Here is a 24,030-nt window from a genome sequence, read left to right as displayed (position 1 = left end):
GAGACCAGTCCAAAGTTCACATTAGAACCTCTCGACAAGTCCAACATGTCCCTAATCAAGAACAAGTTGTCCGTGATTGAGCGTCCCGGTACACAATATGTCTGGTCCTTGTGTATTATAGAGTCCAGATGGGACTTCAGTCTGTTAGAGAGGACCTTGGCAAATATCTTATAGTCCGCACAGAGTAATGCCACAGGCCTCCAGTTCTTAAGTTCACACAAGTCCCCTTTTTTGGGCAGGAGAGTCAGTGCCGCCCGACGGCAGCTCATCGGCAACTCTCCTACCTCGCCGCATTCACGCAACACGCAAAATAAATCCTGTCCAATAGTTCCCCAGAATTTTTTGTAAAACTCCACTGGAAGTCCATCGACCCCGGGTGCACGACCGGGGGACATCTGGGTTACGGCCTCTGCCAGTTCATGTGACAACAGAGGAATGTCCATTTCATCCCTCTGTGCCCGAGAGAGCTTAGGGAGTCCTGCGAACAAGACCTGAGCACACATAGGATCACACATTTCTGCCCTATACAATTCAGTATAAAACTCCACAGTCCGCTCCCGCATCTCCCCCACCACAGAGGTCACCCGCCCATCAGACAGCCGTAGACAATGCATACCCTTGGCTTCACTGCTCTGTCTTTCCAAACCAAAGAAGAAGGAGCTGGGAGCATCCATCTCCTTTAGCATGGAGAACCTAGCTCTTACAAGTGCTCCCTTTGCTTTAACCTGGAAAAAACTACCCAGGTCCCTACGTAATTCGGCTAAGTTAGCCTGGAGGCCTACATTGCCTTGCCCCACCATCTCTACCTCCATCTCACTAATACACCGCTCTAGTTCCCCCAATACTCTCCTAGCCTCTGAGGATGAGAGAGCTGTGTACTGTTGACAGAAAAGCCGAATTTGCACTTTCCCCACATCCCACCATTGACTCAGAGACTCATACTCCTCTCTTCGCTGCCCCCATCTTTCCCAAAAAGTCTGGAAACCTGAGCAAAAAGTGGCATCTTGTAAGAGCTTTACATTGAACTTCCAATAAGATGCCTGCCGGGGCCCTGGTGAAATAGACAGCCGAGCCATGGTTATGTGGTGATCCGAAAACCCCACTGGGAGAATGGTAGCACCCAGCAGCCTATTGCTCTGATTCCTGGACATGTAAAAACGATCAAGTCGAGCTGCACTCACCCTAGCCCCAAAAACCTTCACCCACGTATACTGTCTTGTGTTTGGATGTTTAGTTCTCCAAACATCCACTAGGTCAAACTGATTAAAGATGTCCCTTAACACTCCCACTGACACTGAATGAGGCTCTTCCCCATTTCTGTCTTTTGTAAAATCCATTGTACAGTTCCAGTCACCTCCGATCACCAGCGTCTCCTCAGGCGCTACTTGTGAGAGTTCCTGTCTAAGACTCCCAAATAGAACCCCTCTTTCTCTCCCTGTGTTAGGCGCATACACATTTATAAAGACAAAACCCATGTTGTTAATCTCTGCTTTAACAACAAGCAACCTGCCCCTACACACCTCCTTTGAGGAGCAAATTTTTACAGCCAGACCCGGTGCAAAAAGGACTGCCACCCCTGCACTAAGATTTGTCCCATGGCTCAACACACTTGCCCCTTTCCACCAGAGCCCCCAATCAACTTCATTCACCACATCACTATGCGTCTCCTGCAGAAACAACACCTGTACTTTCTTTTGTTTTACATATTCACCCAACACACTCCTCTTTCCCGCATCTCTGGCACCATTTATATTAAGCGAGCCTACCCAAAGAGTCTCCATAAGAAGTGGGAGAAAAGCCAGCAGAGAAATAGACCAATAGGAAAGCTCAAAAAGCCCCAGTGTCAGTAAGAAATTAAACATTTAAACAGTGTCTGAAGGTAAACCTTTACGCACTGTTGTGACCCACTTCCTCAACCTAAACCGTTTCTTGGGTGAGAGGACACCATGCCCCTCATTTCTCATAGCATGTTGTACTGATCTTACAAACTTTCTAGAATCAGGAAAAAAAGCCTCAAGATTAACTTTTTTCCCCTTAGTCTCATTCAGGAACCTTGTCAGTTCTCTCAACGTGTACTTAGACCCCTCTGGTTGACTGGCTGTCAGCTCCGGGCCAATTGAAGAGGAGTCTGAAAAAAATAACTCCTCATCCTCTTCCTCAGACTCACTTTCCTCCTCTTCTCTATCTCCCACCCTGACCACCTGCCCTTTCTCTCTGGTTAGGGCCTCACCCACAGCAACAGGCAACATTTCCATGGTGCCTTTGTCCACACCCTTTTTCCTTTTCCGCTTGACACCCTCCTCCTCCCCCCCTAATCTCTTACACTTCCCCACTATACTCTCCTCATCCACTAGAATAACCTGACTAGACCCAGTATCATCTACACCACCCTCCATAGCATGACTCGGCCCAGCATCATCTGCACCACCCTCCATAGCATGACTCGGCCCAGCATCATCTACACCACCCTCCATAGCATGACTTGGGCCAGCCTCAGCTACCCCACCATCCATAGCTTGACTAGACTCAGCCTCTGCTATACCACCATCCATAGCCTGCCTAGACCCAGCACCCTCTACACCACCCTCCATAGCATAACTAGGCCCAGCATCATCTACACCACCCTCCATAGCATGACTTGGGCCAGCCTCAGCTACCCCACCATCCATAGCTTGACTAGACTCAGCCTCTGCTATACCACCATCCATAGCCTGCCTAGACCCAGCACCCTCTACACCACCCTCCATAGCATAACTAGGCCCAGCCTCAGCTACCCCACCATCTCTAGCCTGACTAGACCCAGCCTGTGCTTCCCCACCATCTCTAGCCTGACTAGACCCAGCCTCTGCTTCTCCACCATCTCTAGCCTGACTAGACCCAGCCTCCACTACCCTACCATCTCTAGACTGACTAGGCCCAGCCTCTGCTGTCTGCATCTCCTTACCCCCTGCATTTTGACCTCGATTTCCCCCATTTGCGCTTGTATCCTCACCTTGTCTACGGCCTTTATGTGGGCACGCAAAGCTCTTGTGCCCCAAATCCCCACATTCAAAACACCGTAGACTATCTGTGCTGGCAAAACCTGCATAGAGACCCTCCCCATGCCTCACTTTAAAATGCACATTTAGCTGTTGCTCGTTGTTGTTCAGAAACATAAACACTTGCCTCCGGAACGAAACAACGTGTTTAACGGCATCTGCCTGAAACCCTGCTGACAGTACACGGAAACCGCTAGCAAACTTACCAAAACGACTCAGCTCTTTCCTAATTTGATCATCCGTGATAAACGGAGGCAAATTTGCCACTACAACTCTTGTTGAAGGGGTAGAGAGAGGTGAAATTGACACCAACACATCCCTTACAAATATTCCGCTAGCAATTAGCCTACCGACCAAATTAGCCCTTTTCATGAACACAACCACAGCTTTGTTCATTCTAGAAGCAGAATGTATAAACTCAGCTCCTACCTGTTCACCGACCGCGAGCAGAACCTCCTCCACCTTAACTCCGTTCTCAGGAACACACCTGAATCCATGCTGTATAGACAGCGTCTCCTCCGCGCTAGGCTGAGAAGCCATTGCGCACACTACACCTTCCAACCCCCAGGAAAGTTACTCTGTCCTCTTCCACCCTAACTTTGAAAAAAAAAACTTTGGATACCGCCAAAAACAAATATTGCATTAACCCTCCACCATAGAAAATAACATGTAAAGAAAAGAATCAAGAAAGTTAGTTAGGATAGAGCTTTCCACACCAAACACTCAGACTCCAAAAAACACCCAGCATGCACCGAGAGAGAGAGAGAGAGAGAGAGAGAGAGAGTCCACTACTACTATTATTATTACTGTTGGTTCCACCATTTATTTATATATAAATATATATATATTTTGTATATATATACATATATATTTTATTTTTATTTTTTCGATATGTATACTTTGACAATGTAAGTAATAATGAACTTGCCATGTCAATAAAGTCAATTGAATTGAATTGAGAGAGAGAGAGAGAGAGAGAGAGAGAGAGAGAGAGAGCTGGACAGAGAAGACAGAGAGAAAGCGAGAGTGTGAAAGAGAGAGGGAGATAGATAGAGATTGGCAGAGAAAACAGAGAGAAAGCGAGAGTGTGTGAGAGCGAGAGAGAGAGAGAGAGAGAGAGAGAGAGAGAGAGAGAGAGAGAGAGAGAGAGAGAGAGAGAGAGAGAGAGAGAGAGAGAGAGAGAGAGAGAGAGATTGTTGAAAGAGGGAGAGTGGAGCGAGACATTACTGTGAAAGCATTCAGCCCGTCCTTGTTTGTTTAACAGTGGGGATGGTGATGGTTGGCTACAGAAGAGATGTTAAACATGTCATAACGCAGGTAAAGTTTCCATGGACGTTGGTTTAGCTGAGTGGATTTACTGTTTGTTATTTCAACCTCACAATGTCACTGTGGCAATTTTATACGTGCATACTGTACGCACACAAAGACCTTAGTTATTGTCAGTCTCTTCACCTCTCTGGTCTGGTCTTTGGCACCAGAGAAGACTATGTTTACCCTCAGATTTATGTCAGGATGACCTGTGTAGTATAGTGTAGTGTGTCTCATTCTCATATATTCCTCCTCTCCTTTCTCCTCTCCTCTCCTCCCTCACCCCTCTCCTTTCTCCTCTCCTCTCTCACCCCTCTCCTTTCTCCTCTCCTCTCCTCCCCACTCCTATCCTTTCTCCTCTCCAACTTCACCCCTCTCCTTTCTCCTCTCCTCCCTCACCCCTCTCCTTTCTCCTCTCCTCCCTCACCCCTCTCCTTTCTCCTCTCCTCCCTCACCCCTCTCCTTTCTCCTCTCCTCTCCTCCCCCACCCCTCTCCTTTCTCCTCTCCTTTCTCCTCTCCTCCCTCACCCTTTTTATTTTCTTCTTTTGTTTCTCCTCTCCTCCCTCACCCCTCTCCTTTCTCCTCTCCTCCCTCACCCCTCTCCTCCCTCTCCTCTCCTCTCTTTTCTCTTCTCCTCTCCTCTCCTCCCTCACTCCTCTCCTATCTCCTCTGCTCCCTGACCCATCTCTTCTCCTTCCATACCCCTTGTGTGTGTGTTAGACAGAGAGAGAGGGATGGAGAATAGCAGTGATTTAGAAAGAGATAAGGATGGAGGTACAAATGGGGTGATTCAGAGATAGAGAGATGGGGAGAGATGAGGAAAGAGTGGGATGCATAGAGTGATGAGGTGAATCAGAGAGATAGAGAGAGAGAGAGAAAGAGACGAGGAGAGACGAGGAAAGAGAGTGGGATGAATAGAGCGATGAGGTGAATCAGAGGGTCTGTTTATAATGCAAATCAGGCCTCTAATCCTTCTTGGGTTACAGAGTCGGAGGATGACATGGCCCTCATCAATAAACATGACTAACTCATGTTTATGAAGCATAACTCATATAACAAAGGCCACACACATTCGCGCACATGCATCCACTCTCTCTCGCTTTCGCTCTCCTGTCGTGTGGCGCTATCCTCTCATCCTCTGTCTCCACTCCACTACGCTCTGCCTGACTACCTGCTGCTTAGCAACACCATACTAATTAGCACCGATGATACATCTCCACTAAAGTGTATTCTGTCAGTGTTTCTGTGTATACTGTGTATAATGTGTGTGTGTGTGTGTGTGCGTGCGTGCGTGTGCGTGCGTGCGTGTGTGTGTGTGTTTGTGCGTCATCACTTCCACACAATTTATTGCATTGAGAAAGATCATTTTTATCAATCAGAAATACTTTCAATTCATTTTCCGCGTGACCAATGGACTAAAGCAGAACTGTGTGTGTGTGTGGGTGATTTTCCTGAAATAGTATAAAATTTGTGTATATGCTTTTATTTTTTTACACTAAGGACAAATATACTGAACTTGTGGATAGGTCTACATCAGTAGACTAATCTTGGCGAACTGATGTCATCTCACTCATTCATATCAGCAGATGAGGTAGAACCATTATGGCGCAAATACATTTGATAACATGTTGCTATGGAATAATCCTTCCATCATATTGTAATGGCCTTAGATTAGGCCCTAGTGATGCGTTAGTGATTCTCCACCTCTAATTGTGGCTGTGGAATAATCCTTCCATCATATTGTAATGGCCTATGATTAGGCCCCAGTGATGCATTACTGATTCTCCACCTCTACAATGTGGCTGCATTGTCACCTGGTGTAACAACTACAGATGCCGTATCTTAATGTGAGCCAGTTTCACACAGCAGGAGAATGATCCTTCAGGATCAGGAAATGTGAATTGTTATGTGGATTATAATTAATGAACAGTTTTTGTAGGGGTTGATCCTGAGCTCCTGGGTGGTGCAGCGCTCTAAGGCACTGCATCTCAGTGCTAGAGGCATCACTGCAGACCCTGGTTCAATTCCAGGCTGTATCACAACTGGCCGTGATTGGGTGGCGCACAACTGGCACAGCGTCGTCCAGGTTAGGGTTTGGCCAGGGTAGGCCGTCATTGTAAATAAGAATTTGTTCTTAACTGACTTGCCTAGTTAAATAAATAAAAATACATTTTTCGGTAGGAAATCAAGTCTGAAATATTAAAGTGGAAATTACAATCTTTTTAGAAGCCTTTTTAAACCTTGAACACATTACACGTTTGCATTTCCTGCTGTGATAACAAGATGATCAAATAAAGATACGCCATCTGTATTGACTGGCATGATAATACAATGTGTGCGGACACAGCCATGGTCTAATAGTGTTGTGATAATACAGTGAAACGCTACGCCAATACGCTACATAAGGATGATGATGAGATCGAGTCTTGATCCAGGCCAATTAGCCGATGATGAGCTTATCAAACCATGCAGTGGGAGGGCGGCACACTTTCTGGATCAGTTAAGGTTGCTCTGGGATCGTTTAAATCACCCTGACAAAGGCAGGCGCGAGAGGACACAGCGCAAGAGACCAGACACACTGGCAGATATGTGACCGACCACCTCAATTCAGTCTTAAGTAGCAAAATTTGAGTAGCAAGTAGCAATTTATTTTTATTTTTACATTGGATGAAAGTAGAGACTCAGAGCTATAAATTGGTCTATCATACACTGCTGTTGAGGAACAATGGGAAAGTAATTCTGCTTTGAAAGTTGATAAACTTGTAACTAGGGTTGAACATTTTGGGGAATATAAGGAGGTGGAAACTTTCCGTGGGAAAATATGGGAATTAACGGGAATATAGGGGAATTAACGGAAATTTAAATGTAGATGTAAATGTAGATGTTTTTTTGTATTGGATATATTTACCATATCATATGGAGACAGAAACATAAACCTTTTACCTTATCTTAAGTAGACATAATTGTAAATGATTAAATCCTTCCAATATACATTTTAAAAAACAATTTAGTTACGAATTGAACTTTAATTAAATGAGTTGATTCTTCACATGGAATGATTTCACTGAATAACAAAAGAAAGGGAATATTGAATGATCCCCAATGATCCATCGCATCTCCCATCCAGGAGGATGCTTTTGATGGGGCTGTCCATATCGGCAGACTGTGATATGTCCATTTCTTAGAGAGACTCCTTCCCCTTCAGGAGACTGTCAAACATGATGACAACACCACCCCAATGGTTGTTGCTGGGAAGCTTCAATGTGGTGCTCTTATTCTTCTCACTTTTCTTGGTGAGGTAGATTGCTGCTATAACTTGATGACCCTTCACATACCTAACCATATCCTTGGCTCCCTTGTAGAGTGTATCCATTGTTTTCAGTGCCATGATGTCCCTCGAGGAGCAGATTCAATGCATGAGCAGCACAGCCAATGTGTGTGATGTGAGAGTAGGACTCCTCCACTTTAGACCAAGCAGCCTTCATGTTCGCAGCATTGTCTGTCACCAGTGCAAATACCTTCTGTGGTCCAAGGTCACTGATGACTCCATTCAGCTCATCTGCAATGTAGGGACCGGTGGGTCTGTTGTCCCTTGTGTCTGTGCTCTTGTAGAATACTGGTTGAGGGGTGGAGATTATGTAGTTAATTATTCCTTGCCCACGAACATTCGACCACCCATCAGAGATTATTATAATACAGTCTGCTTTCTCTATGATTTGCTTGACCTTCACTTGAACTCTGTTGAACTCTGTATCCAGCAAATTAGTAGATAAAGCATGGCTGGTTGGAGGGGTGTATGCTGGGTGAAGAACGTTCAGAAATCTCTTCCAATGCACATTGCCTGTGCGCATCAGAGGTGAACCAGTTGCATACACAGCTCGAGCAAGACATTCATCAGCATTTCTCTGACTACGTTCCTCCATTGAGTCAAACAACTTCTGATTCCAGGAGAACCATGAGCTGTTGCTATCGATAATGTGTCTGATTCATAATTTTCACCTCGAATAGAAGTAGAGGGACTTTTGTCAGAGGTTGCTTGTTGTGAGCGCTGAGGGAACTTTATGCGCTTGGCCAGATGATTCTGCATCTTTGTTGCATTCTTCACATATGATTTGGCACAGTATTTGCAAATGTACACAGCTTTTCCTTCTACATTAGCTGCAGTGAAATGTCTCCACACATCAGGTAGTGCCTGTGGCATTTTCCTGTAAAGATTAGAAAAAACAGAGTAAAAAAAAATAAATACAATTCCATGAGCAGATAAATAAGATAAATATTTCACTGTACATGTGATGGAAGAAGGCATTGTGCATGCAGAGGGTTGCAATTCCATTGAATTGGAGATAGTTTAACCAAAATATGCCACAAAACCTTGAATTGCCTTATATTGCCTTCACTGTTATAAGCTAACTTTTTTGATGAATTAAAGCAACATTCCCCAAATTCCAGGGCTTAACTTCCCATGAAAAGTTTCTGGAGAATTCAGGAAATTTACTGTAAAATTTTAGACCCTACTTGTAACCCCACTTTTGAGAAAATGACCCTTGAATGAGGTGGTACACCAACTGGAGAGTTCTTCTTTGTTTACAGCCATTCAACATCGGAAGCCCCACCCATCTCTTTAAGGATTCACATGTGAGGTCATGTCACATGCACAGGATACAGAAGGTGTAAATGGTACAGTGAAGTGGTTACTTGCATAGTAGCAATATCAAAAATATAAAGTGTCCAGATAAAAATATTTCATAAATATTTTAGCATTATTAGATGACGCTTACCCGACACACTGCTACCCGAAATGCTATAACCCCCCCCCAGCCACATCTAGCTAAGTGGATGGGTCTTTATTGTTTAGACCTGTTTACATGTTCATGAAAACAATAGATGGCCATAATCACACCCAGACACACCTGACTAATTTGATGGGTCATGTAATAATCCGGCCTAAATTGAGTCTTTTGTTTAGACATGTAGCTAGCTAGGTAGCTAGCTAGCTAGCTAAACAATGAAGCGGCATAATCCCAACTCATACTACTACCAATACAAACACTGTCATAGCTGTAGTATGAATCTGCAGGTAGCTAAAGCTAACAAACTAGGTTCAACGTTAGCTAGCTAACATTAGGCCATAACTAGCAATGCAAATGGATTTCTGATTCATTTAATATTGCTACACAGATCATACAGGTAACGTTAGCTAGCGAGCCAGCAAGCTAGCGTTTGCTAGCAGCTAACTAACAGAACACTTTAACTTGCAATAAAAATGGCTTTCTGACAAAATTAGAAACATATCTGAAAATGTAGCTAAATTCTTACCCGGATACATGGAGCGAACGCTTGAATCCTACTACACAGGCTCTGGCGCTTGTCGGATGTGGCAGGGCTTGAAAAATATTACGAACTACAAAGGGAAACCCAGCCACGAACTGCCCAGTGACGCGAGCCTACCAGACGAGCTAAATGCCTTTTATGCTCGCTTCAAGGCAAGCAACATTGAAGCATGCATGAGAGCACCAGCTGTTCTGGATGACTGTGTGATCACGCTTTTCATAGCCATGTGAGCAAGACCTTTAAACAGGTCAACATTCACAAAGCTGCGGGGTCAGACGGATTACCCTGATGTGTACTCAAAGCATGTGAGGACCAACTGGCAAGTGTCAACCTCTCCCTGGCCAAGTCTGTAATACCTACATGTTTCAAACAGACCACCATAGTCCCTGTGCCCAAGAAAGCGAAGGTAACCTGCCTAAATGATTACCGCCCGTAGTACTCACGTCGGTAGCCATGAAGTGCTTTGAAAGGCTGGTCATGGCTCACATCAACACCCCCATGCCGGAAACCCTAGACCCACTCCAATTGGCATACCGCCCCAACAGATCCTCAGATGACGCAATCTCAATCGCACTCCACACTGCCCTTTCCCACCTGGAGCATTGTTTACAGCATCAAGGATTGTTTATAGGGAAAATACAAAGAGGTTATTATTATAACCAATATTATATATTGGTATATAAAGTTTAGTTTTTTCCTTTTCATTAGTGAGTGTAGCCCTATAGTAGGCTGGTAATTCTATTATATTGTGACAAACACAACATTACAGTTGGAACTTAATTTGGTCAAAGAAAATGGCTCAACAAAATGAAACAAACACTTATTGCATATTTAAAGAAATTGTTTAAAGCTTCACAAAAGTTTTGAACTGGCTATGCTTATATTGCAGAATTTACCAACAAAGGCGAGTGCCTATCGTTGGCCTAGCCAACAAATGACAGCAATAGGCTAATGCTATTTATTTTACAACAGGCCTACTTTTAACCTACTGTATCTTAAACTAAATACGGACCGCAAAATTAAAAAGACAGTTCAAACTTAATTTAGCCAACGATTTATTTTACAACAGGCCTACTTCTAACCTACTGTATCTTAAACTAAATACGGACCACAAAATTAAAAAGACAGTTCAAACTTAATTTAGCCAACGAAAATGTCTCAACACAATGAAACAAAACACTTTTTGCATATTTTAGGAACTGGTTTAGATTCTTAAATAGGCCTACAATAATGATATATAATAATAATAATAATGATAAAAACAAAAGATATTACAATATTTAAAAGTTAGAAAGCCTGAATAGCAACTTGCACACCATTTGGCCGTGCCAACATTTTTCTCATCTTTACTACAATATCACAACTTGTCCCGAGGACCCAGTTTCAGCTGGTCATAAGCTATACGTTTTATTGAGTTGCAATTGGCTGCCACAGATAACGAGCTCACACGCACATTAAATTAACAGGGGTGGGTCCAATCGGGTCCATTCGGTAAATCAATTATAATTGCAGATACCCAAGACCCGTGGCAATTATATCAGGCTCAACCCAGATCCGGACCCATTCGGATCACAGGTCGGATCTCAGAATTTAGAGTCTGTTGGACCCGTGAAGACCTCTAATTCTAATGCCTCATTGTGAATAGCTGTGGATACATGTGAATAGTTTTTATCAAGTCATGTGTTTTTCTTTCATTTTCGACACAAAACTGTCGTTATTTACAGTATCAGTAGTTGTAGACAGTTGTTTTTTTCTATGTTTGTTACTTAGTCATGTCTATACTGGTTCTAGCCAAGAACTGTGGTTCCAGCCAGTCTGTGTATGCGCCCACGTTGTGTTGCTGACGTCAGTAACTCTGGTGAGTATAAGAACCCACACCTCCTATGGTGGTGATGAATATAATATAATAACCTTCTCCCCCATGGAGCTGCTGAGGTTCATAAAGCCAGGATGATGAGGCTGGACCGACGTCTCCCAGGGCTAGTGTGTGTGCGTGTGCATGCGTGCGTGTGTGGACTGATGGCTGACACCAGCACAAAGGCTGGACAGTGTCCCCTCTCTCCTTTCCAACCCCCCTTGCCCTCCGCAGGCAGCCCAGCTTTGTGTATCCGCCAGCAGGCTGCGTGGGGTGGCAGAGAGGGTCTCTCAGGGCCTGACCTCCATGTCTCTGTACGTGGCTCCAGGCTCCTGGCTGTTGCTATGAGCTTGCCTCTGTATTGTCTTAATACAGTGATGATACAGTGTCTGTTCTCTTCATCTATGGTTCATCTTTATGTGTTGTCATGTTGTCATGTTGGGGGTGTTCAGTGTGTGTTCTGGTTTCTGGTGGCAAATGCCCTCTGTGTCCTGGATGGCTTAACTCTTGCCTTTATCTTCGACATTCATGAGTAATGAACATAGCACATTAAGCAGGACTGAGCTAATTCTGCATAGCACGTCTTGTGACTGCTCACTGGTGTGTAAGCAACACAAACAGGTGGATGTACACAGCTAATTAAACTGTGTAAGTGGTTTTCTGTTCAGCGTCCCTCTGTGTATTCCTAATGGTCTGTGGTCAATGCTTGTACAGATATAGGATCTTCATTTGATCACCCTGTTGCAGGAGAACTGTCCTGCAATGCAGGAAATGTAAAACTTTTAGTGTGAGGTTTGAAAAGGCTTGTGAAGTTTTTAATTTCCACTTCCAGACTTGATTTTCCCTTAAGAAAAATGTATCATCCCCAAATCAACTGTCCATTAATTATAATCCACATAATAATTCACATTTTCTTTTGCTGCAAGATTATTTTCCTGCTGTAGGAAACTGTCTCAAATGAAGATCCTCCTAATGATCTGTTGTGGTCTGGGGCCTGTATGTCTAAACATGGTGGTCTATAATGATCTGTTGTAGTCTGGGGCCTGTATGTCTAAACATGGTGGTCTATAATGATCTGTTGTAGTCTGGGGCCTGTATGTCTAAACATGGTGGTCTATAATGATCTGTTGTAGTCTGGGGCCTGTATGTCTAAACATGGTGGTCTATAATGATCTGTTGTAGTCTGGGGCCTGTATGTCTAAACATGGTGGTCTATCTGTTGTAGTCTGACCTCTAACCCATGTAAAAAGTTCTGTATGTCACCATATGTGATTAAGAACTAATATGTCAGCTAAGATGACATATAACTAGAATGGTTAAATCCCACTGTTTTGATATATTCTAATGAGATCATGTTTCTGTGTTGCAGGTGTCTAGTCTCCACCACTCTGACTGTGTCATCAAGAGAGAACACGAGAAATGTATGGAGAGGATGGCAGAGGATGACCCAGAAAACGACCTAGAGTTTAGTAGGTTCCGTATGTGTGTGTATGTAGCTGAGTGCTTGTGTGCGTGTGTCTATGTCTATTTGTTTGGTGTATTTACAGTATGTTTAGGCTTCTCCTCTTGTGGGTTTTTGTAGTGTCCGTATTTATACCTCTATTCATATGTTAGAGATTGACGAGGTAACACATTTTGAGATTAAATATTGATGAAACACTTTATTTTCATTAGCAGCCTAGCACCATTGATTCAGCTGTGCTAAACAGTGGCAGTTAGGCAGTAATCTGACAAGTTTAAAGTGACAAGTGTGAATATGGACCATTTACAGACCCAGCAACACACACATACAGATCTCCCCATTTCTGTAATTCAATTTTGCAATGTTAGTGTGCCAGTTAGATTAATTATTGTCAGCTTCAGGTATTCCTCGATTTGCCTTTCCGTTTTTCTATTTAGGAAAACAGGATTTCAGATACAGCCAATCTTTTGGGATTCTAATGTTTTTCAGGGTACATGGTGTCTCCATAATCCACAGATATAATTTTAAAGGTTAGATTTTTGGTTTGCTCTGACATATTCATGATTATTCACACAGTAGTCATACATACATAACTGGTCCCAGCGGTAGATGCCAGTTACCGTGTGCTATATGAGACTGACAGACAGAAGGATACTGAGAAGCATTATACGTATGAGTCTTGACCAAAAATCATTTAAGTCATAATCGGCACTGTTGTTGTTCTGCCGTGGTAGAGAGGAAGTAAAAGAGAAAGTGAGACAAAGAGAGGAAGAAATAGAGAACGTAAGAACAAATAGAAAACATAAAGCGATCCTGTGTTGATTCTATAATGTGATCTGACAGCCAGTGAGTGACAGCCGTCTCTCTGTGACAGGAAGGATAGATGATGTGTGAAGAGAAGATTACATTGAACCGTAGAGTCTCGAAGCTCCTCAGCCCCACAACCCTCCTCCCTTCTTCCCGACAGAACCTGTGACAACCCAGTAAAGCTAGTACAGATCAGGCTGCTTCTACGCACAGTACATTGAGACAGTCTCCAGGCCCCACAGCCTTCCCCTCCTCTCCCCGACGGACCCTGTAACACAGAGCTCAGTACAGCTCAGGATGTTACTACATACAGTATACATGCAGCCTCCCCTGAGTTATTTCACAGAGAAAACCTCTCCTGTGTGGTTTGTTCTGAGAGTATGAACACACCAGCTGTCAAAACAAATTTGTAGAAAGCAGTTGGGGGAGCGAGGACAGAGGATGTGTGTGTGGAGAGGGGGGTGTTGGGGGAATGAGAGCTTGTGTGTGTGTGTCCAGACTGTGAAGATGGAGGCTTGGTTGAAGAGCACTCAAGCTAAACCAGCAGAGAGATTGGAGATAGAGGGAGAGAGGGAGAGAGAGAGAGAGAGAGAGAGAGAGAGAGAGAGAGAGAGAGAGAGAGAGAGAGAGAGAGAGAGGAGAGGGAGAGAGAGAGGGAGGGTAAAATAGAAGGAGGGAGGCTTGGTTGAGGAGCTAAACCAGCAGAGAGATTGGCGATAGACACACATATGACAGATTGATTCACAGGATAAATATGGCTGTGCTATATAACACTGTCTGTCTCTTGAACAGAATGGAATTGTTAGGGGGTGTTTTGTAGGCACATTTTAGAGGTATGATAATAATGTTATGTTATATTATGTCATGTAAAATGATGTTATGTTGTTAGGAGAAGATCATTTGGGGAATGTTACGGAAGTGGCTAGTTGTAGGGCTGGTCCTTGATACTGATGTTGTTTGAGCTGAAGCAGAATAAACCATGAAGAGCAGATGCTAGGCTGTCAGACTGAATCTCTCTCTCTCTCTCTCTCTCTCTCTCTCTCTCTCTCTCTCTCTCTCTCTCTCTCTCTCTCTCTCTCTCTCTCTCTCTCTCTCTCTCTCTCTCTCTCTCTCTCTCTCTCTCTCTCTCTCTCTCTCTCTCTCTCTCTCTCTCTCTCTCTCTCTCTCTCTCTCATCCTCTCTCTCATCCTCTCTCTCATCCTCTCTCTCTCTCTCTCATCCTCTCTCTCTCTCTCTCTCTCTCATCCTCTCTCTCTCTCTCTCTCATCCTCTCTCTCTCTCTCTCTCTCTCTCTCTCTCTATTCAATTCAATTCAAGATGCTTTATTGGCATGGGAAACGTATGTTAACATTGCCAAAGCAATGTATATATACAGTGTTGTAACGATGTACAAATGGTTAAAGTACAAAAGGGAAAATAAATAAGCATAAATATGTGTTGTATTTACAATGGTGTTTGTTCTTCACTGGTTGACCTTTTCTTGTGGTAACAGGTCACAAATCTTACTGCTGTGATGGCACACTGTGGTATTTCACCCAGTAGATATGGAAGTTTATCAAAATTGGGATTGTTTTCGAATTCTTTGTGGATCTGTGTAATCTGAGGGAAAGTTTCCACCTCATTTTGTGGGCAGTGTGCACATAGCCTGTCTTCTCTTGAGAGCCAGGTCTGCCTACAACAGTCTTTCTCAATAGCAAGGCTCACTGAGTCTGTACATAGTCAAAGCTTTCCTTAAGTTTGAGTCAGTCACAGTGGTCAGGTATTCTGCCACTGTGTACTCTCTGTTTAGGACCAAATAGCATTCTAGTTTAATTCGTTTTTTTGTTAATTCTTTCCAATGTGTCAAGTAATTATCTTTTTGTTTTCTCATGATTCGGTTGGGTCTAATTGAGTTGCTGTCCTGGGGCTCTGTGGGGTGTGTTTGGGAGCAAAGACCCAGGACCAGCTTGCTTAGGGTTCATCTCTCTGTAGGTGATTGCTTTGTTATGGAAGGTTTGGGAATCGCTTCCTTTTAGGTGGTTGTAGAATTTAACGGCTCTTTTCTGGATTTTGATCATTAGCGGGTATCGGCCTAATTCTGCTCTGTATGCATTATTTGGTGTCCTACGTTGTACATGGAGGATATTTTTGCAGAATTCTGCATGTGGAGTCTCAATTTGGTGTTGGTCCCATTTTGTGAATTCTTGGTTGGTGAGCGGACCCCAGACCTCACAACCATGAAGTGCAATGGGTTCTATAACTGATTCAAGTTTTTTTATTCAGATCCTAATTGGTATGTCGAATTATATGTTCCTTTTGATGGCATAGAATGCCCTTCTTGCCTTGTATCTCAGATCGTTCACAGATTTGTGGAAGTTACCTGTGGCTCTGATGTTTAGGCCAAGGTATGTATAGTTTTTTGTGTACTCTAGGGCAACGGTGTCTAGATGGAGTTTGTATTTGTGGTCCTGGCGACTGGACCTTTTTTGGAACACCATTATTTTGGTCCTACTGAGATTTAATGTCAGGGCCCAGGTTTGGCAGAACCTGTGCAGAAGATCTAGTTGCTGTTGTAGGCTCTTCTTGGTTGGTGACTGAAGCACTGCATTAGCAAACAGTAGACATTTGACTTCAGATTCTAGTAGGGTGAGGCCGGGTGCTGCAGACTTTTCTAGTGCCCTCGCCAATTTGTATATATATACAGTGGGGAGAACAAGTATTTGATACACTGCCGATTTTGCAGGTTTTCCTACTTACAAAGCATGTAGAGGTCTGTAATTTTTATCATAGGTACACTTCAACTGTGAGAGACGGAATCTAAAACAAAAATCCTGAAAATCACATTGTATGATTTTTAACTAATTAATTTGCATTTTATTGCATGACATAAGTATTTGATCACCTACCAACCAGTAAGAATTCCGTCTCTCACAGACCTGTTAGTTTTTCTTTAAGAAGCCCTCCTGTTCTCCACTCATTACCTGTATTAACTGCACCTGTTTGAACTCGTTACCTGTATAAAAGACACCTGTCCACACACTCAATCAAACAGACTCCAACCTCTCCACAATGGCCAAGACCAGAGAGCTGTGTAAGGACATCAGGGATAAAATTGTAGACCTGCACAAGGCTGGGATGGGCTACAGGACAATAGGCAAGCAGCTTGGGGAGAAGGCAACAACTGTTGGCGCAATTATTAGAAAATGGAAGAAGTTGAAGATGACGGTCAATCACCCTCGGTCTGGGGCTCCATGCAAGATCTCACCTCGTGGGGCATCAATGATCATGAGGAAGGTGAGGGATCAGCCCAGAACTACACGGCAGGACCTGGTCAATGACCTGAAGAGAGCTGGGACCACAGTCTCAAAGAAAACCACTAGTAACACACTACGCCGTCATGGATTAAAATCCTGCAGTGTACACAAGGTCCCCCTGCTCAAGCCAGCGCATGTCCAGGCCCGTCTGAAGTTTGCCAATGACCATCTGGATGATCCAGAGGAGGAATGGGAGAAGGTCATGTGGTCTGATGAGACAAAAATAGAGCTTTTTGGTCTAAACTCCACTCGCCGTGTTTGGAAGAAGAAGAAGGATGAGTACAACCCCAAGAACACCATCCCAACCGTGAAGCATGGAGGTGGAAACATCATTCTTTGGGGATGCTTTTCTGCAAAGGGGACAGGACGACTGCACCGTATTGAGGGGAGGATGGATGGGGCCATGTATCGCGAGATCTTGGCCAACAACCTCCTTCCCTCAGTAAGAGCATTGAAGATGGGTCGTAGCTGGGTCTTCCAGCATGACAACGACCCGAAACACACAGCCAGGGCAACTAAGGAGTGGCTCCGTAAGAAGCATCTCAAGGTCCTGGAGTGGCCTAGCCAGTCTCCAGATCTGAACCCAATAGAAAATCTTTGGAGGGAGCTGAAAGTCCGTATTGCCCAGCGACAGCCCCGAAACCTGAAGGATCTGGAGAAGGTCTGTATGGAGGAGTGGGCCAAAATCCCTGCTGCAGTGTGTGCAAACCTGGTCAAGAACTACAGGAAACGTATGATCTCTGTAATTGCAAACAAAGGTTTCTGTACCAAATATTAAGTTCTGCTTTTCTGATGTATCAAATACTTATGTCATGCAATAAAATGCAAATTAATTACTTAAAAATTATACAATGTGATTTTCTGGATTTTTGTTTTAGATTCCGTCTCTCACAGTTGAAGTGTACCTATGATCAAAATTACAGACCTCTACATGCTTTGTAAGTAGGAAAACCTGCAAAATCGGCAGTGTATCAAATACTTGTTCTCCCCACTGTATATTGGAGAGGGTGGGGCTTAAGCTGCATCCCTGTCTCGCCCTGTGGGAAGAAATGTGTGTGTTTTTTACCTATTTTAACCACACACTTGTTGTTTGTGTACATGGATTTTGTAATGCCGTATGCTTTTCCCCCAACACCACTTTCCATCAATTTGTATGGCAGACTCTCATGCCAAATTGAGTTGAAGGCTTTTTTGAAATCAACGAAGACTTTGCCTTTGTTTTGGTTTGTTTGTTTTTCAATTAGGATGTGCAGGGTGAATACGTGGTCTGTCGTATGATAATTTGGTAAAAAGCCAATTTGACATTTGCTCAGTACATTGTTTTCACTGAGGAAATGTACGAGTCTGCTGTTAATGATAATGCAGAGGATCTTCCCAAGGTTGCTGTTGACGCATATCCCACGGTAGTTATTGGGGTCAAATTTGTCTCCACTTTTGTGGTTTGGGGTGATCAGTCCTTTGTTCCAACTATTGGGGAAGATGCCAGAGCTAAGGATGATGTTAAAGAGTTTTAGTATAGCCAATTGGAATTTGTTGTCTGTATATTTGATCATTTCATTGAGGATACCATCAACACCACAGGCCTTTTTGGGTTGGAGGGTTTTTATTTTGTCCTGTGGTTCATTCCAGGTAATTGGAGAATCTACTGTGTTCTGGTAGTCTTTAAGAAATGCTATAGATGGAGCGATTGTAGTTTGGAAACCTACCAAAAAACAATTAGGCAACAACAAATTCAACCCCTTTCAGACAACTTCCTGGACAAAACGTTCCACTGTAATAGTGAAGGTGTAAACTTGGCAGTAGAAAATCTTAACAGTATATTTGACCTATCAGCTTCCCTATCAAATCTAAAAAATCGCAAATAGAAAACCGAAGAAAATGAACAACAATGACAAATGGTTTAATGAAGAATGCAAAAGTCTAAGAAATGAATTGAGAAACCTGTCCAACCAAAAACATAGAGACCCGGAAAACCTTAGTCTATGCCTTCACTATGGTGAATCACTAAAACAATACAGAAATACACAACGGAAAAAGAAGGAACAGTACGTCAGAAATCAGCTCAATGTAATTGAAGAATCCATAGACTCTAAAGCCACTTCTGGGAAAATTGGAAAACACTAAACAAACAACAACATGAAGAATTATATATCCAAAATGGAGATGTATGGATAAACCACTTCTCCAATCTTTTTGGCTCTATAACAACAAACAAACAGCAAAAACATATACATGATTAAATACAAATCTTAGAATGAACTATTAAAACTTCTTATGGCTGCATCCCGCTACCGGGATCGATATGACAGCAGCCAGTGAAAGTGCAGGGCGCCAAATTCAAACAACAGAAATCTCATAATTAAAATTTCTCAAACATACATGTGTCTTATATCATTTTAAAGGTAATCTTGTTGTTAATCCCACCAACGTGTCCGATTTCAAATATGCTTTTCAGCGAAAGCACTACAAACGATTATGTTAGGTCACCACCAAACCACAATAAGCACAGCCATTTTTCCAGCGAAAGATAGCTTTCACAAAAAGCAGAAATAGAGATAAAATGAATCACTAACCTTTGATTATCTTCATCAGATGACACTCATAGTGTCACGTTCGTCGTAACATTTAAGTGAGGAGGACCAAGGCGCAGCGTGATAACAATACATTCTCTCTTTAATGAAGACGAAAACGAAACGAACACTATACAAACTAATCAAAACAACAAACAGACGAACGAGAAGCTATACAAACAATAAGTGCAGACACTGGCAACTTACACATAGACATAGACAATCACCCACAAACTACCTAATGACTATGGCTGCCTAAATATGGCTCCCAATCAGAGACAACGATAGACAGCTGTCTCTAATTGAGAACCAATCTAGGCAACCTAAGACATACATACACCTAGACTAAACACTGCCCCATAAACATACAAAAACCCTAGACAATACAAAACACATATATCCCCCATGTCACACCCTTGCCTATCTAAAATAATAAAGAAAACAAAGATGACTAAGGCCAGGGCGTGACAGTACCCCCCCCCCCCCAAAAGGTGCGGACTCCGACCGCAAAACCTGACACAGAAGGGGAGGGTCCGGGTGGGCCTTCTTACGGCGGCGCGGTTCGGGTGCGGGGCGTGGACCCCACTCCCCCATAGTCCAAACCCACTTTGGTGGCGCCTCTGGAGCGAGGACCCTTACCGCGAGTTCCGGACTGAGGGGCAGCTCCGGACTGACTGACGACTCTGGCCGGTCCTGGCTGACTGACGGCTCTGGCCGGTCCTGGCTGACTGACGGCTCTGGCCGGTCCTGGCTGACTGACGGCTCTGGCAGGTACTGGCTGACTGACGACTCTCGCAGGTCCTGGCTGACTGACGACTCTGGCAGGTACTGGCTGACTGACGGCACCGGCAGGACCTGGCTGACTGGCGGCTCCGGCAGGTCCTGGCTGACTGACGACTCCGGCAGGTCCTGGCTGACTGACGACTCCGGCAGGTCCTGGCTGACTGACGACTCTGGCAGCTCCTGGCTGACTGGCGGCTCTGGCAGCTCCCGGCTGACTGGCGGCTCTGGCAGCTCCCGGCTGACTGGCGGCTCTGGCAGGTCCTGACTGGCGGGCGGCACTGGCAGCTCCTGACTGGCGAGCGGCTCTGGCGGCTCCTGACTGACTGGCGGCTCTGGCAGCTCCCGGCTGACTGGCGGCTCTGGCAGGTCCTGACTGGCGGGCGGCACTGGCAGCTCCTGACTGGCGAGCGGCTCTGGCGGCTCCTGACTGACGGGCGGCTCTAGCGGCTCCTGACTGACGGGCGGCTCTAGCGGCTCAGGACAGACGGGCGGCTTTGACGGCGCTGGGCAGACGGGCAGCGCAGGCGGCGCTGGGCAGACGGACAGCTCAGATGGCGCTTGGCAGACGGGCAGCGCAGGCGGCGCTGGGCAGACGGGTAGCTCAGACAGCGCTGGGCAGACGGACAGCGCAGACGGCGCTGGGCAGACGGCAGACTCTGGTCGGCTGAGGCGCACAGTAGGCCTGGTGCGTGGTGCCGGAACTGGTGGTACCGGGCTAAGGACACGCACCTCAAGGCTAGTGCGGGGAGCAGCAACAGGGCGCACAGGGCTCTGGAGACGCACAGGGGGCTTGGTGCGTGGTGCCGGAACTGGTGGTACCGGGCTGGAGACACGCACCACAGGGCGAGTGCGTGGAGGAGGAAAAGGGCTCTGGAGACGCACTGGAAGCCTGGTGCGTGGTGTAGGCACTGGTGGTACTGGGCTGGGGCAAGGAGGTGGTGCCGGATATACCGGACCGTGAAGGCGTACTGGCTCCCTTGAGCACCGAGCCTGCCCAACCTTACCTGGTTGAATGACCTCCGTAGCCCGACCAGTGCGGGTAGCACTGGTCGGGCTACGGAGAGCATTCAACCAGGTAAGGTTGGGCAGGCTCGGTGCTGTACGCTGTGCTGGCGTACCGGGGACACCATGCGTAAGGCTGGTGCCATGTACACCGGCCCGAGGAGACGCACTGGAGACCAGATGCGTTGAGCCGGCTTCATGGCACCTGGCTCAATGCCCACTCTAGCCCGGCCGATACGAGGAGCTGGGATGTACCGCACCGGGCTATGCACACGTACAGGAGACACCGTGCGCTCTTCCGCATAACACGGTGTCTGCCCGTACTCTCGCTCTCCACGGTAAGCCCGGGAAGTTGGCGCAGGTCTCCTACCTGACTTCGCCACACTCCGCTTTAGCGCTCCCCCAATACATTTTTGGGGCTGACTCTCAGGCTTCCAGCCTCGCTTCCGTGCTGCCTCCTCATACCACCGCCTCTCGGCTTTAGCTGCCTCCAGCTCTTCACGAGGGCGGCGATATTCTCCAGGTTGTGCCCAGGGTCCTCCGCTGTCCAGAATTTCCTCCCAATTCCATGAGTCCTGCGATCGCTGCTGCTGCTTTTTCCCACGCTGCTTGGTACTAGGTTGGTGGGTGATTCTGTCACGTTCGTCATAACATTTAAGTGAGGAGGACCAAGGTGCAGCGTGATAACAATACATTCTTTCTTTAATGAAGACGAAAACGAAACGAACACTATACAAACTAATCAAAACAACAAACAGACGAACGAGAAGCTATACAAACAATAAGTGCAGACACTGGCAACTTACATTACATTTACATTTAAGTCATTTAGCAGACGCTCTTATCCAGAGCGACTTACAAATTGGTGCATTCACCTTATGATATCCAGTGGAACAACCACTTTACAATAGTGCATCTAACTCTTTTAAGGGGGAGGGGGGGGTTAGGAGGATTACTTTATCCTATCCTAGGTATTCCTTAAAGAGGTGGGGTTTCAGGTGTCTCCGGAAGGTGGTGATTGACTCCGCTGACCTGGCGTCGTGAGGGAGTTTGTTCCACCATTGGGGTGCCAGAGCAGCGAACAGTTTTGACTGGGCTGAGCGGGAACTGTACTTCCTCAGAGGTAGGGAGGCGAGCAGGCCAGAGGTGGATGAACGCAGTGCCCTTGTTTGGGTGTAGGGCCTGATCAGAGCCTGAAGGTACGGAGGTGCCGTTCCCCTCACAGCTCCGTAGGCAAGCACCATGGTCTTGTAGCGGATGCGAGCTTCAACTGGAAGCCAGTGGAGAGAGCGGAGGAGCGGGGTGACGTGAGAGAACTTGGGAAGGTTGAACACCAGACGGGCTGCGGCGTTCTGGATGAGTTGTAGGGGTTTAATGGCACAGGCAGGGAGCCCAGCCAACAGCGAGTTGCAGTAATCCAGACGGGAGATGACAAGTGCCTGGATTAGGACCTGCGCCGCTTCCTGTGTGAGGCAGGGTCGTACTCTGCGAATGTTGTAGAGCATGAACCTACAGGAACGGGTCACCGCCTTGATGTGAGTTGAGAACGACAGGGTGTTGTCCAGGATCACGCCAAGGTTCTTAGCGCTCTGGGAGGAGGACACAATGGAGTTGTCAACCGTGATGGCGAGATCATGGAACGGGCAGTCCTTCCCCGGGAGGAAGAGCAGCTCCGTCTTGCCGAGGTTCAGCTTGAGGTGGTGATCCGTCATCCACACTGATATGTCTGCCAGACATGCAGAGATGCGATTCGCCACCTGGTTATCAGAGGGGGGAAAGGAGAAGATTAATTGTGTGTCGTCTGCATAGCAATGATAGGAGAGGCCATGTGAGGATATGACAGAGCCAAGTGACTTGGTGTATAGCGAGAATAGGAGAGGGCCTAGAACAGAGCCCTGGGGGACACCAGTGGTGAGAGCACGTGGTGCGGAGACAGATTCTCGCCACGCCACCTGGTAGGAGCGGCCTGTCAGGTAGGACGCAATCCAAGCGTGGGCCGCGCCGGAGATGCCCAGCTCGGAGAGGGTGGAGAGGAGGATCTGATGGTTCACAGTATCAAAGGCAGCCGATAGGTCTAGAAGGATGAGAGCAGAGGAGAGAGAGTTAGCTTTAGCAGTGCGGAGCGCCTCCGTGACACAGAGAAGAGCAGTCTCAGTTGAATGACTAGTCTTGAAACCTGACTGATTTGGATCAAGAAGGTCATTCTGAGAGAGATAGCAGGAGAGCTGGCCAAGGACGGCACGTTCAAGAGTTTTGGAGAGAAAAGAAAGAAGGGATACTGGTCTGTAGTTGTTGACATCGGAGGGATCGAGTGTAGGTTTTTTCAGAAGGGGTGCAACTCTCGCTCTCTTGAAGACGGAAGGGACGTAGCCAGCGGTCAAGGATGAGTTGATGAGCGAGGTGAGGTAAGGGAGAAGGTCTCCGGAAATGGTCTGGAGAAGAGAGGAGGGGATAGGGTCAAGCGGGCAGGTTGTTGGGCGGCCGGCCGTCACAAGACGCGAGATTTCATCTGGAGAGAGAGGGGAGAAAGAGGTCAAAGCACAGGGTAGGGCAGTGTGAGCAGAACCAGCGGTGTCGTTT

At 45.8% G+C, this 24,030-nt stretch overlaps 1 protein-coding gene across 2 annotated transcripts in view; it reads left to right on the top strand.

The window, feature by feature from the left end:
• adcyap1r1b (adenylate cyclase activating polypeptide 1b (pituitary) receptor type I) overlaps positions 1-24,030 on the top strand; it is an 85,636-nt gene that overhangs the window by 18,724 nt on the left and 42,882 nt on the right. For both annotated transcript variants that reach the window (XM_071346125.1, XM_071346126.1), the window contains exon 3: positions 12,903-13,002. In XM_071346125.1, the coding sequence (XP_071202226.1) occupies positions 12,903-13,002 (100 nt within the window). The remainder of the gene's footprint in view (positions 1-12,902; positions 13,003-24,030) is intronic.

The sequence above is a fragment of the Salvelinus alpinus genome, chromosome 16, assembly GCF_045679555.1.
Source record: "Salvelinus alpinus chromosome 16, SLU_Salpinus.1, whole genome shotgun sequence".
Classification (NCBI taxonomy): Eukaryota; Metazoa; Chordata; class Actinopteri; order Salmoniformes; family Salmonidae; genus Salvelinus; species Salvelinus alpinus.
This window is presented reverse-complemented; position numbering and strand designations above follow the sequence as displayed.